Here is a 14,377-nt window from a genome sequence, read left to right as displayed (position 1 = left end):
GGACAACAGACAGATGTTGTCAGAAAGGCTCATCAGATGACTCAATTTATGACGTTACACTACATTTATTTAGATAGAGAGGTGACGCCCTCTGCTGGTTAAATGAGAGAGCAAATGTTACAGCCTTTGGCGCTCTCTGCTGGTTATGAAATACCAAACAAAGATAGTAGTAATTTGTTTAGTATTTAAAAATCCACCATGGATTTAAGAAAAAAGTGAATAATGTCAGAATTGTACAATGCTGCAGACACTGAATAAATGTAAATAAAGCAAAATATAAATGCACAACTTTTTATGACAAGTCATTTTGTTTTTTTATGAGAAGTTATAAAAACATGATATAAAAGTGTATTTTTTTTTACTTCACTTCATGTACACTTTAAGGATTTTTTTTTTCATGTACGGTATGTACCAATAAAAGCATAAGTCATAAAAAGTAAAGATTATCTGAAAAGGGAGAGAGAAGAAAATATTCATGCGATGATCTGTCACTTGCTAGTCAAACATATATTTCGCCCTGCTGCACCACCAAATCTGCTAGTCGTGGTTCAGCATCAGTGCGTGTTGGAATGAACCTGATACCGTTGGAAGAGTATGAGGAACAAAATGGAACACCCTCAATTTGCAACTGATTTTTTAACCACGCGAAGCCATTTTTCAAGTGCTGTTGAAATCATTGCTCCACACAGCTATTGCAATCTGCTGTGAGTGAGTTTACGTAAACATACATCGACATTGACATTTCTGCAAACTATGAGTTTGGAATTATGTGTTTCGCATTCCAAACAATTAGACAATGAATGAATTACCATTCATTCAAAATGCATGGCTTTGCTAATCAATATAACTCTTATTTTATAAGCAGGCCTGATTATTAGATCACAATTTCGACAGTTTGCGGCCTTCAATTACCGGTATTATTATTTTTTGTCTCTATGTGTATGAAGCCATGACGAAACAAGTGGTTTCTTCTATCAGTGATGAAACCCTGTTTTGAAAATCTAAAACCACATCTTTCCTATTCCCCAAATCAACTTAAAAAAAAACATTTCAGCAACTGACACACTGAAGCAATAAATACCACAAAATATGCAAGAAGTTCCCGTCTTCAAATGTATCAAGACCAAGAGAAGAGGCTGCGGATTTGACCAGTCGCCATGGCAAGCAACTCTGCTCTTCTGCTGCTCTTTGTCGTGACTGGTAAGCTCAGCTTTACATCATGAAGAAATATGACACGAAACAAATACCCTTGGTAAACATGAGAATGAAATGTTTTTGTGCTTCAGGAGCTGATGCCTCTCACATCGTCGGAGGCAGAGAAAGTGCCCCCCACTCGCGCCCGTATATGGCCTTGTTACAAGTGCGAGGGAACTTGATCTGTGGGGGGGCCCTGGTGAAAGAGAACTTTGTGCTCACAGCAGCACATTGTCAGATAGCAACGTAAGAATTAAAGCATTTTATTTATTAAAACTATATATTTCGTTATTTAATGACAACTTGAGACTATATATGTGTGTGTGTGTGTGTGTGTGCAATGCTAATCTTAAATGATAGAATAAAATATTGATACAATTTTAACTGATAAACAATTTTCTGAATGCAGTTTTCTGTCTATTATCATAAAAGTTAATTCATAGTCTGAGACTCGAAGAAAACATGGTAATCAATGTTTAAGTGTTAAAAAACTTCCATGAAGTTAAACTTGACTCGGATACACATATTTCCATTTCTTTAGACTCTTGAGTAGAGATTGTTGATCAGAGGTGCGCTCTTTGATTGTTTAATTATATGGAAAATAAATATAATGCATAGATTTCAGTTGCATGATTTACTGTCCCACATCATGACTTGAAAAATGATTTCAGAGATCAATAGCAGTCCTTACAAACTATAATATGGCCGGTCATCTTTTTTTTTTTTATTCCAGACCATATACAGTGGTGCTTGGAACCAATTCCCTTTCTGGCAATGAGTCAACGAGGCAGGAATTCAGGACTGTCAGATCCATTCCACATCCCAACTATGATTATCATGCTAATGACATCATGCTCCTGAAGGTGAGGACAGCTTTTACTGTTGGAAATATTTCTATCATTACCATTCAGCTGATTTAATCAGGAGAATCAGTCACACACCATTTAATTTTCGACTTTTTACCAAGCATAAAACATTATGTGAAGATTATAACATAACATTGTCTTCTGTATTTTTCAACCATTAATCCCCTTGTCTCAGCTCAATGGCAGCGCCCAATTGAATGAAGCAGTGCAGCTAATCAATCTGACCGCTGCCAGGATGGGTCGCTCCCGTAATTGCATCACAGCTGGCTGGGGGGATATAGGGGATAACAGAACCGTAGCAACCAGGCTTCAGGAGGTGAACGTAACCACGCTGGGCCAGCGGTCCTGTCGACGGAGATGGGGGAGTGTTCCCATTGCCAGATCAATGATTTGTGGCACTGGGGAAAGGGACATTCAAGGCTTCTGCTCTGTAAGAAAATTCACTGGCTTGACCTTGAGCACCCATCATGACATTTGAGATACTTTGTTCTTAAATGTGTAAAAGTAAACACATTTTATGTAAGACAGGATATGAAAATGTGTCGTATCTTCCCTGTTAAAGGGAGACTCTGGTGGACCGTTGGTGTGTGACGGAGACGCAGCAGGTGTCGTCTCCTTTTCTGGACGGAGATGTGGTCAGCGCAGAACTCCTGATGTCTACACGCGTGTGTCTTCTTTCCGTGACTGGATTCTACGTGAGATAAACAGCAATTAGGCAAATTAGATTGAATGAAATGTGTCAGTTTGGTTTCTAGGACATGTTTCATGTAAATTTTCAATACAAATGTGGTGTTCTTGTTTAATATCAATGATGTGGTGATCGCCTAAATTCTGCTTTTGTTACCACCTCTCGTCCATTTTTTTGTTTGTAAGTGACTGAATGAAATCAAAAAGATGGATTCCCGCACAGTAATTTTTTCTGTAATAAATAAATACATTAAACAATGGCATGACCTTCACGTGATGAATAATGTCTTGAATTGTGCTTTCATTAAAGCTTCAATAAACACTGTTTTATTTCTGGTTCAAATTCTTATTCCTGTGTAAATATTTGAAAGTGAGCTAGCTCAGATAGTGGTGATGATAGTGGGCCATATTGACCATCAGATTTGTAGTATCCTTTCAATTTACCGATGCTTTTAGTTACACATTACACATTAATTACTTAAAACATCAGTTGGCCATGTGTCACTACATCAGGTTGCAACAAAATGTTTGCCCTCTTTGACAATGACTTTGATTTTGAGAAACATGACTGGTCTGATCATGTTTGAAATGTTTCTGTGACATTGCTAAAATAAGGTCTATTTTAAATTTTAGTATTAATTTAGGCTTTTATGGCATCTATTTGAATTAAGTCTATCTGTTTATTTGACAGTGTTTTGATTTAAGCCTGATCCACACTCCGGATCAGTAGGGGGCGGTAATGCCCCTGCGCCCAAAGAAAAAGAAGAAGACATGGAGGAGGGCGACGCTACGGGATGCGACCGGAAATGCTGAAGCTAGGTGCCGATACCGCGATATGCGCTAAGCTGTTTGATCTTGCTGTGTGCGGCTACATTTCTCTCTGAAAGGCAAACGAAAAAAATAATGAAATGAAGTCTGCTTGAAGGTAATGTCATTGATTTCGGGATGGGATAAAGGCTGTCAACACGCAGTTGTTGTTTGTTTATTTGTATTTGTCATCGTGGAAGTGCGGATGTAGCGCGCGCCTCCACTTACAGTAACATCTGCATTGAAGCAGCTACAGCTAAGGCAGAAGATTCTTACAGTAGGTGTGTTGAGATTCAGCCCAGGGACAGGTAGCGTTACCTCATATTACATGTCGTGTAGATAAGTCTTCTTACCTTTATCGTGTTTTATATTTGTAGTGGTTATTTATAAGTTAGTTACCCTAAAATATAACGAAGACCCGTATCATAATTCGTGGCATGCAATCAATTGGCTAACGTTTGATCTTGAAGTCGTTTCTGAAATATGTATGTAAGCTATTAATCTTCACCCGGACAGTCTGCTAATGATATGTGACAGACTATACAGTTCCTGCTTAGCAGCGAGCCGTGACCTTCATGGTCGTGTACTCAGCTCGTCAGGTTGTCCGTCTGCAGCATGTTACGAGTTTCCAAAGACGGACCCGACTGTTGCTCGAAGGCCTCTGAATGCTAGCTTACAGGAGGCTACGCGTGAACTTTGACAGCTGTTGTATTCGCTCAAACAGTCACTTGGACGCTGACCTCTCCTTTCTTTTTCGTCAGTAGCTATTGGATTTCTGGAGGAATGTCCAAGAAAAGGGGCAGGTACGTAGAAAACTAAGCGATTATATTAGTTATGATCCATATATTGGTGGCTTTACTACAAATGGATAATTTGGGCATACAATCATAAATGGATACTTTTTTTTTTATTTGAGTGAAATTAAAGTGAGAAATAATTAGTCTTCCTAAAATAGTAATAAGCGGAATATTTTAGCTACATACTTTATATCTTTACCACGGACAGACAGATCTGAACGTTCATCCTGTTTTACCAGAAAGCGAAGTAGCGGAGAGCTGAGTGACTCGTCGATCCCAGACCCCAACAGCATTCTGGGAGTCCGCATTCAGCATAACTGGCGCGAGAAGGGGAACCAAAGCAAATGGAAGGGGACAGTTCTCGACAGGCTGGGCGTGAACCCTTCACTCTTCATGGTGAAATACGACGGCTTTGACTGCGTCTACGGCATTGAGCTGTTCAAGGACGAGAGAGTGTCAAATTTGCACGTCCTTTCTGAAAAAGTTGGTGAGTTGACTTCTCTCTTGATCTGTGCCAGCTCATTTGCAACGGTTATTCATTGTTTCCACATGTGGCCATGCTTCCACAGTAAACAATAAAATCAAGATGCCTCCGGGAGCAGAGGAGCTGGTGGGCAAAGCGGTCGAGCATCTGTTTGAGAAGGAGGATGGAGAGAAGAACGAGTGGCGAGGAATGGTCCTCTCCAGAGCACCGGTCATGACCAACTGGTATTATATTACTTATGAAAAAGACCCAGTTCTTTATATGTACCAGCTCTGGGATGACTATGCTGATGGAGACCTCAGGATTCTGCCTGAAGCAGGTATTAAAGTGAATTTAATACCTGCTATTGTAAAAAAATAAAAGTTTGTTAAATCTGATTACTTGTCTTAAGACTTGATAGATGAGCTAAGAGCCTTGTGACATGATTTCTTTTGTGTTTTTATTCTGGTGGGGAAATCATGTGTCTTCAACTAGTCACAGTGGAAATCTGCATTCCAACAGAAATTCTGTAAAATTGTGGATCTAATTAGGCCCGAGCGCCTATCCTAGGCGTAATTAGGCCCGAGCGCCTGTCCTAGGCGTAATTAGGCCCGAGCGCCTGTCCTAGGCGTAATTAGGCCCGAGCGCCTATCCTAGGCGTAATTAGGCCCGAGCGCCTATCCTAGGCGTAAGGGGCTATTGCCTTTGCAACGCAGAAGACGACAAGTTGACGAGCGCAGCTCGTTGTAATATCTTGCTGGAATGGAAGCAGGCACTTCATTTTTACAGTAAAACACTTCACATTTGGGCAGGATAACATTTGTGGCTAGAAAAGTTTACTCTTGAGTTTATACATGATCATCTGTTTACATTACTAATTTAACATTTAGTACAACTGATTACTGATTTTGAGACTTCTGAGGGTCGTTAGAAGTAAAATTCTATGTATTTAAATCTAGATTATTGTGCTGTTTAATTAGTGTTCTTGTTTCGATTTAATTATTGCAAACGGCTGATAAATTAAATATTTTGGAATAAACCTAAAACTTCTAAACCACACTTCTCATGACAATGAGGAAGCATTTATTAAATCAAATATAATTATTAGTGAACTAAGAAGGAATGTTTGAATATATTTTCCGTGCATATTTCACATCAAAACGTTATTTTCCACTTTACAGAATGTGAAGTTACACAAGCTGTTTTCAAATGACCTGTACCCCAATAACGTGAATATTTCACTTCTCAGAAAACAAGCACCTGCTGCCTGCAGACAGGAAACCGGGAGAAGAAACCGAGAGTCTGGTGGGGAAACAAGTGGAGTATGTCACTGACAAAGGAGTGAAGAGAACAGGCCTGGTCATCTACCAGGTCCCGGCAAAGCCCTCTGTCTACTACATTAAGTATGATGATGACTTTCATATCCACGTCTATGACTTGGTCAAAACAACCTAGAGACCGTGGACGGTTATCTTACTCTCCAGCCCCTGTCCATCTGCTTCTGTCCCTCTAATTACTCTTTGAAGATGTGACGGGGTTAAATAGCAAACATGCTTTACTGTTCAGGAGAAAGTGCAATTTTTTTTTTCTTATGCACAGCAGAACCGTAGCGCCACAATGTCTGGCTGTTTTGTGGAAAGAAAGTCAACTTGTTTTACTGTTGCTGTTCTATTTAACAAGTTTTAGATAGCCCAAGATCGCACTTTCTAACATCTGCATTGGTGTCCCAAAGAGACTGTCTGACATGTCTTCAAAATAATCCTAATTCAAGTAAGTACCAAAAAAATATATATATAATTTTAAATTTGTCTTTGGGCCACGTGCACTTTAAGTTTCAGATGGTTGTTTTCCACTAAAGCATTTATTGAATTCATTGAGCAGATTAAGCATGTGGACTGTATTTGTTCAGTATTAGCCCTTAATGGAATGAAAGGAAGCCGCATTAAGATGTCCACCTTTATGTTACAAAACACGAGTTCAATACGCTCGTGTAAAATTGCTTCTGCACCTTGCTCCTTGTATCAGTTCCTTTTTAATGATGGCGATGATGCAGTTACCTGAAGTCTGTTTCGTTTGATCCCACACAAAGCATCGAGTGCCTTCCGGCTTGTCATTCTGCGATACTGAAAATATTCTCTCCAAATATATTATGTATATACAAATGTGCTTGAAAGCGATGCAGTCTGCTTTTTGGGTTTCATTCAGAAGTCAGACTGCAGAAACTTTTGCAACCCTCTTTGAATTTTATTGCCGTTTCGCTCTTAATGCCGTATGAACGTGTTCTTTAAATTTAACAGAAATAAATCTTGGTTATACAATCTCACTTTAGACATTGTGGGGAGCACTTTATTGTAAAAAGTTTACATGTTTAGGTACACTACATATATTCTCTAAATAGCTTGATCTTGAAGAGCGTTCGTGGCAGAATAAATGCTTTAGAGATAATTCCTGTCATCTCATCTTCAAGATGAGTAAAGAAAAAGATTAAAATACTTGTGATACAGACGTCAGTATACACTGTCCTGTATTGTTGCTTGTTGTAATTACTCATTTATATGAATATCATCAAATTTCAGCAGGCTTTAAGTGAAAATATCATTTATATACACAAATGATAAACTGAATGTTCAATAGTTATCACCGGACAATCCCGTTTGTTGACTGTAACTTATTCCGGTCCTATATAACTTTGTCTTGCAAACATTACACTTATAGTCGCAGGAAGGTATAGATATTTCGTACCAACTTTACTATGTTGTTGAATCAGCCATGCTTTCAGTGCCATTCAGAGTATCCATCAGCAAACTACCGTAGTCAGAAAGAAAATATACCATTATTTTTAACTGTCATGAGTCTGCATGCATCATCTAAAGATTTTCCAACCTTATTTTGCCAGTAGAAGTGAGTGTATGGCAGAATCGATTTGTTTAACAGCTCTTTAAAAACAACATGTTCATGGTGCTGCAGTGTTTTTGTGTTGCCTAAACTTGGCTGCTCGTATTCATGCTTTCAATCGCCTTCCGTTCTGAAGTTGTAACACCATCAAAGGTCATTGGTGTCATGAGTAATAAAGTTTTTTTTCAAAGTTTTTTGGTCTTGTTTTAATACACTGCTGTGTGTGCACAGTATTTATTTTTTGCCTCAAATTAAAAAAAAGAGAACTTTTTTTCAGATTGATGAATTATTTATTCACAAACTCAAACTGAATATATACAACGGACATTGACTTCGTAACATCTGAGTGGTTTGACAATATTGTACATTGGAAAGAGTTGGGCAACATCAAATTTGTCAGTCTACACAAGCAGGAAGTGGACCTCATTTTAAAATGTATTTTGCTATTTAACATGATGTAAAGTACAACTCAACCAATGTCGCTGTACTCATCCACATGACCAAACTACATTCAGTGAAATTTCAAATTATTTTCTTTAATTCTTCTGCATTGTCAGGGGCCACAATTTAACAATTTCATTTAGGAAGAGGAAAAACTCAAGAATTTATAAATGTTAAGTGGACCAGCAAAATCCCGTTTACTTTGTGAGGTCTTTAAAGTACTGCAAATACTTATTTGTGTAATGACTTGCTTTCGTTGGTGCTTCTGAAAGAGCTGAAATTGTCCACCGCACTCCTGCAAGAAAATGAAATGAACAAATTGGGTTGTATAAAGAATTGAAAGTCTTAATTTTGAAAATATCAATCTTGATCATAAGAACAATGAGAAAACTACATTACAGTAACAATGAAATACAAAATAAGTGTGTATAGCCATTTTTAGATCTTTGCTCTTTCAAAAACAGAATTTCGATTTCATTCTTACCCGAGTTCCACGCCTGAACAGGAGCAAACTCAATCTTCGGCATTGTTGGAAACTGAGCCTAAAGAGAGGGAGGGTGGACTGTTACTTGGAAAAACAGTACAAAGCTTTGTATTATACTAAATTCACACCTAATCTCAGTGTGTAAAAGTTTGAGATTTCCACTGATACCAATCATACCAATAAATAGTTACCATCGCTAACAAGAGGGGGGGGGGGGGGGGATAGTATCTCAAATTCTGGATATTTGGCAGAAAGAATATTCGAACATAAAGTAAAAAATGAAGAGACCAAAATTGGGTTAATGTGACAACTTAGAAATGTTTTCCTCAAACATCCACCAAAGAAATAAATCCAGAAGTGTTCATTTTGGTCCTCTATGTACAGTAAATAAGAGGAAAGGTTATCCAGTCTCTGATAAAGAAATATAGTACCGGTAATAAAACAATCACACCACTGTACAGAGCCGTATGCAGACAGGAATGGGATTGGAATTTTGCCTATAGGCGCAATGTTATCAGTACCTCCAGGCCAAAGTACTTCACCCATTCCTCTATGGCGGGCCGTATTGCAGCCTTGGCCTTCCCAAGGGCTTCTGAGCCCTGCTGACTGTTTCCCAGCAGACCAGAGTCGCAGGCGATGTAAAGAGCTCCTCCTGCGATGGTCACCTTGGTGGCCAGCCTGGAAATAAGAGCAGGCAAGCCATAAAACAGGATCTATCTGACCTGGAATGAGTGAAAAGCACGTTTAACTTGTTTAAAGCATGATCATGTTCCAATTGTTTGACAATGTAGCCATTCAACTTTCTACTTGTAATTAATGTACTCATTCGCGAGCGTCAGTGAGTGAGGAAACGTTTAGGCAATACACACACCTTGTGGATAAGGGTGTGTGTTTACAAACAAATGAATAATAGCAGTTATTAATCATACAAGCATACAAAGAAACCTGACAGGCGTAGCGTGGGTAAGCTAACTGGCTAATTACAAGCTAGCTAGCACCTACGACAACATCAACACATGGGCTACTAAAGTGAAAATACTAACTTCACAGCCGGAAGAACCTTTGATGTCATGGTCCACGGTGGTGTGGTGCGTTTTGCGTGCTGTTATCCCAAGTACGCTGCGACGAGCTACAGTGGAAGCTACGCTGATAGCAGCACCATTGAAGGACAACGCTACCAGTTCCTGTTTGTGTTGCCAGAACACGGAAACGAACTCCCCCGAAAAGCTTTCTTAACATCCTGTTATCCTTGCGGTGTGACTTGACTACATCCAATGTTTATCATTCAAACAAAAATAGTTTTTTTTAACCTCATAATGCATGAATTGTCCTTATTTGATGGGTACAATTGATTAAGCATAAAATTATCATGATGATATTCTTTCACTGAACAAGCCAATGTCGCTTATAAAACAGCGGACATGGCAACATTTGCTCATGTCCACAATGAACGTGTCAATAAAGTTGTAATTTCAACTCTCACGCCTGATTATAGATTAAAGTTCAAAGAGAGAGAGAGCGAGAGTGACAGAAAGAGAGAGAGAGAGAAGACTGGTTTTACAGAGGTTTCTCTGTGAGCGTGGGAGTCTAAATATTTGGCACTAAGAATTAATCACCAACACGATTTTTAAAAAATGGGAATTTTAACAAAAGTGATATTTGCAAGTATATGCGTTGCGTTTCTCGCCGTCTATTGGACTACTCCCAGTTTCCATGCAGGTAAGAGAAACGCAACTTCGAAAAAAAAACTATAGCGATCATGCGGGAGAACTCGTTTAACAATACAACGATAAATGTGCTGGATTTACTGGTGGCTAAAGGTTAACTTGTTAAGAGTGCAGCGTAGTTGTGCTGCAATGATAGATTAGAGTGAAAAATGCCACATACAAATAAAAGCGCTCAAAATTATAAAACCTTTACATGAAACAGAGCCCACGCGTGATATTCAATGGGTGATGGGCATATGAGACTAATGACAGCATAACTGCCTGCGCGTGAAATGGATTGCCACGCAAAATATTGTTTGTTTATAATTATGCATGTATCTTAAGAAAAGCTAGGACGTGTAAAACTATTCAATTTCGGTAATAACAATGTTTTTTGTTTTTTGTTTCAGTATTATTTGGATTAATAAAGTATTCTGAATTTAATTACTACACCTGTATACAGATAATTGATATATCCGGATACGATTAAAGGCTGATGACTAATTTATGAGAAAATATCTCATGAACATTGATCACCGAAATAAGAAGCCAAGATAATTTAAATTGGTTCAGGATACGTTATCCTTTTACTGAAAAGCAGCTTTAGAGAACATAAAACACAGGTTCATTCCAGTTTCTGCATAAAGTTATCTCCTTTATAAAACAAGATAAAACACACACACACATATATATATATATATATATATATATATATATATATCTCAGTGAAAAGCACGTTTAACTTGTTTAAAGCATGATCATGTGGGACAGACTGAAATTTTGGACTCTTTAATTGATGCTGCACTATATATATATATCCAAAATTTCAGTCTGTCCCACATGAACAAGCACTTTGACGATGGGTGCAAGGAAAACATCCCTTTAACAGACAGTAACCTTGAGCAGAACCCGACTCATAGTCCAGGAGAGCGAGAGAGGGAGGTATTTAGGAATTTAAGAGCAGCATGAAAATTGAGTTTAATCTGACACGCCCTCTGCTTGTGACTGAGGCTTTACTCATGTGATAAAATTGCGCTTGCACTGTAAAATAAGGTTAGCAATCACAATGAAAGGATTTGGTTTACAGAGGAGTATTCGTGGACTCGGTTACACAGAGTTCAAAACACTTGTGACATTATAAATGAATAAAATCTCATGGTTGGTTTCAAGTGTGACTGGCTCCAGAATGGTCTGTAGTTTAATTCTAGTATGCTTGAATTTAGACACTTTATTGAGACATATACTGGGGTCTAGGTTTCTTGGACATTTGCATTGGCCAGATCCTCACTTCTTTCCAGTGTGATTGACGTACATAGTTTCCTGCATTTAAAAATGTAGAATTGGATTTCAGATCATGCTACCATCCAGTGATGTGGATTTTCCAGCTCCTTCTGCCTCAGAAGGCTATAATGACACAACACCTCGGGATGTGATTGGTTTGTTTGTTTGTTTAATATCACTAGTTTAGGTGTTGAATTACAGATATGGGGATTATGGCTTTATGGGTGTGTCTTAGATAACAGGCGACAAACAGTTATTTAGTTACAGGTATCACATTTACTTATAGGACATTGATGTACATTTGAAATGACTGTTTATTTTGAGTATTAAATTGTTTAAATAAAGGTTTATGTTATGAATCCTTCAGATTCAAATAACTGTCCTAACAAACTGGCAGCAGTGTTACCAATGATTATCAATTATTATTTATTTATCAATACAAAGTACAACTGATGACAGCACATAACCTTTTTTTTAAAAAGTATGTTCCTTGTGTCTTTCAGAATCTCTCAGGGGTGTCAGGGTGGTAGTGACTGGGGCCAGTAAGGGTATTGGTGAACAATTGGCATATCACTATGCCAGGTTCGGCGCACAGATAGTAATCACAGCGAGGAGGGAGGAGGTCTTACGGAAGGTAAGGGAACCATGAAGTCAACCTCAAATTGTAAACACCAAAGGTGGCTAATAATTCAGTTATTTATCCATCCTGTCAAAAACAAAAGTGCTTTTCCATTCTTATCCTAACTTGTGTTCAATGATTGATCAATTTCTTTGCACATTTGTGTAACAGGTCGCAGATACTTGCTTGAGTTTGGGAGCTCAGAGGGTTTTTTACGTAGCAGCTGACATGTCCAATGAGTCAGACCCAGAGAAAGTGGTTGATTTTGCTCTGGAAAAGCTCGGAGGGTTGGATCATGTAGTTCTCAACCACATCGGCGCTAGCACATTTGCAATGTGGGATGGGGATGTGGAGCACGCCAGGTTGCTGATGAAGGTAGTGTTTAATGGTTTGTCTGCACTTTATGAAAAAATTAGACATACTGATTCTAAAACCTTTGTGTGTGTGTGTGTGTGTGTGTTTCCAAAGGTCAATTTCTTCAGTTATGTACAGATGGCATGGAGAGCTATGGCCGCTCTTGAGAAAAGTAAAGGATCGTTAATCGTTGTTTCATCACTTGCAGGTCTGTCTTCCACATCATTGTAAAATAATATTGTACAATAATTTGCAAATAATGTATTATTGGCTGGAGAAAGTACAAAATACTCTGTAGGACAAATGGTTTAGCAGGGCAAATTAAGGAGGAAGTAGAAGCAAAGACAGGAAATGGAAAGTAAACAACACTACAAGGAAAATATAATTACCAAAATACAACAGGAAAAACAGCAAATAAGAGGAACCAAGAAATTTGGCTGAGCATCATGACAATATATATCTAAATGTTCAGACCTCAGGAAGGGAAGAGGATGTTTTTCTGAATTAAAATTACAAGAAGGTATCAGAATATTGGTGGTTCTTGTGTTAAGGAAAGTTAAAGCTGTTATTTACATGCAATTAAACATGTGAAAATCTAACACGAGACTCCATCTACTGAAGATCATGCGATTATTCAAGGTGTTTCAGGAAATTATGAGAAAAGTTAAAGCACCAGAGCTTTTAGGAATATATTCAGTTTGGTATCGTTTCATTCCTGACAACTTGTACATTTAATAGTAAATGTTCTTTTTACTGCATTAATTTTTGGAAATATTAAAATGTTTAATTATCCCATAAAGATTATGTTTACAAGACAAGATTCTTAACTTGTCTTGATACTTCACAGGTAAACTAGCCAACCCCTTCGTTGCACCATATGCCTCAACGAAATTTGCTTTGACTGGTTTCTTTGGGGTCCTTCAACACGAACTGGCTATAAAGAGGAGTAACGTGTCCATCTCAATATGTACACTTGGGCTCATTGATACCGAATCAGCCATGAGCAAAGTCAGGTTTGTCATGCGTAATTGACTAAAGTCCACAAATGAAGTGTCTCGGAGCCACAGGGGGAAAAAAAATCACTTTTCTTTAGTACATTTTGGCACAAAAACTAAAATAAGTGTTTTTTGTATCCTAGGGATGTTGTTAAACTACCAGCTTATCCTGCCACAGATGCAGCGCTGAACATCATCATCACTGGAGCTACCAGACAGACAGACCTCTTCTACCCATGGTACACCAGCATTATGATTCTAAGCAAAGAATTGTTCCCTTCCATTGCAGACTATGCAATCCAGAACTCCCACAACTACATTCCATAAAGCAGTCTCTCCTCTTGTACCAAGACATTTACTGATTCAATCCATGGATTACTATTTGATTTATACCATCAGTTGTTGGTAGAGTTTATTTGTAATTGATGTCCACTACCGAAATACCGTGCTAAAACTAGTAAAGCATTCAGAGAGCACAAATGGTGATCCGGATCATCATCATTGTTCTTGGTATCTTTATACACCAACCATGAAAAATAAAAGTGAATCAGAGTTGATTTTTAACAGCTTTTTGAATCCATAATCAGAGTTTTCAATGTTAAAACGTAATATTGTTTCTACTATTTCAAAACTACCAACAAATTGTTTCATTTAGGTCCAAAAATTACCGTCACATTAAAAAGAACAGTTTTAAACTGGATATGGGTCTGGCAGCTGTTTGAAAGACCTCTGGAGCATTTAGAATGAGAGTTTATGTTGTAGTAATACAGTACTGTATATATTTCTAT

The 14,377-nt window shown here is 38.1% G+C and overlaps 4 protein-coding genes across 4 annotated transcripts; 3 read left to right on the top strand and 1 right to left on the bottom strand.

Annotated features, from left to right (window-relative positions):
- Positions 1-1,157: 1,157 nt before the first annotated feature.
- LOC137899336 (mast cell protease 1A-like) lies at positions 1,158-2,960 on the top strand. Its single transcript, XM_068743364.1, has 5 exons — positions 1,158-1,200; positions 1,287-1,440; positions 1,928-2,057; positions 2,236-2,490; positions 2,623-2,960. Exons 1-5 carry the CDS (start codon positions 1,158-1,160, stop codon positions 2,773-2,775), a joined length of 735 nt encoding a protein of 244 aa, XP_068599465.1. The 3' UTR covers positions 2,776-2,960.
- Positions 2,961-3,519: 559 nt separating this feature from the next.
- LOC137899113 (spindlin-Z-like) lies at positions 3,520-7,903 on the top strand. The gene is made up of 5 exons (XM_068743125.1): positions 3,520-3,672; positions 4,316-4,357; positions 4,591-4,838; positions 4,921-5,154; positions 6,064-7,903. The coding sequence occupies exons 2-5, from the start codon at positions 4,338-4,340 to the stop codon at positions 6,267-6,269; spliced, it is 708 nt and encodes a 235-aa protein (XP_068599226.1). The 5' UTR covers positions 3,520-3,672; positions 4,316-4,337; the 3' UTR covers positions 6,270-7,903.
- A 91-nt stretch (positions 7,904-7,994) lies between these two features.
- Positions 7,995-9,819, bottom strand: micos13 (mitochondrial contact site and cristae organizing system subunit 13). Its single transcript, XM_068743126.1, has 4 exons — positions 9,678-9,819; positions 9,156-9,312; positions 8,635-8,692; positions 7,995-8,445 (listed from the first exon to the last, which is right to left on the bottom strand). The coding sequence occupies exons 1-4, from the start codon at positions 9,704-9,706 to the stop codon at positions 8,348-8,350; spliced, it is 342 nt and encodes a 113-aa protein (XP_068599227.1). The 5' UTR covers positions 9,707-9,819; the 3' UTR covers positions 7,995-8,347.
- A 449-nt stretch (positions 9,820-10,268) lies between these two features.
- Positions 10,269-13,916, top strand: hsd11b1la (hydroxysteroid (11-beta) dehydrogenase 1-like a). Its single transcript, XM_068743486.1, has 6 exons — positions 10,269-10,353; positions 12,125-12,255; positions 12,412-12,615; positions 12,709-12,802; positions 13,442-13,607; positions 13,733-13,916. Exons 1-6 carry the CDS (start codon positions 10,269-10,271, stop codon positions 13,914-13,916), a joined length of 864 nt encoding a protein of 287 aa, XP_068599587.1.
- The last annotated feature ends 461 nt before the right edge of the window (positions 13,917-14,377 follow it).

The sequence above is a fragment of the Brachionichthys hirsutus genome, chromosome 9 (genome assembly GCF_040956055.1).
Source record: "Brachionichthys hirsutus isolate HB-005 chromosome 9, CSIRO-AGI_Bhir_v1, whole genome shotgun sequence".
NCBI classification, from domain to species: Eukaryota; Metazoa; Chordata; class Actinopteri; order Lophiiformes; family Brachionichthyidae; genus Brachionichthys; species Brachionichthys hirsutus.
This window is presented reverse-complemented; position numbering and strand designations above follow the sequence as displayed.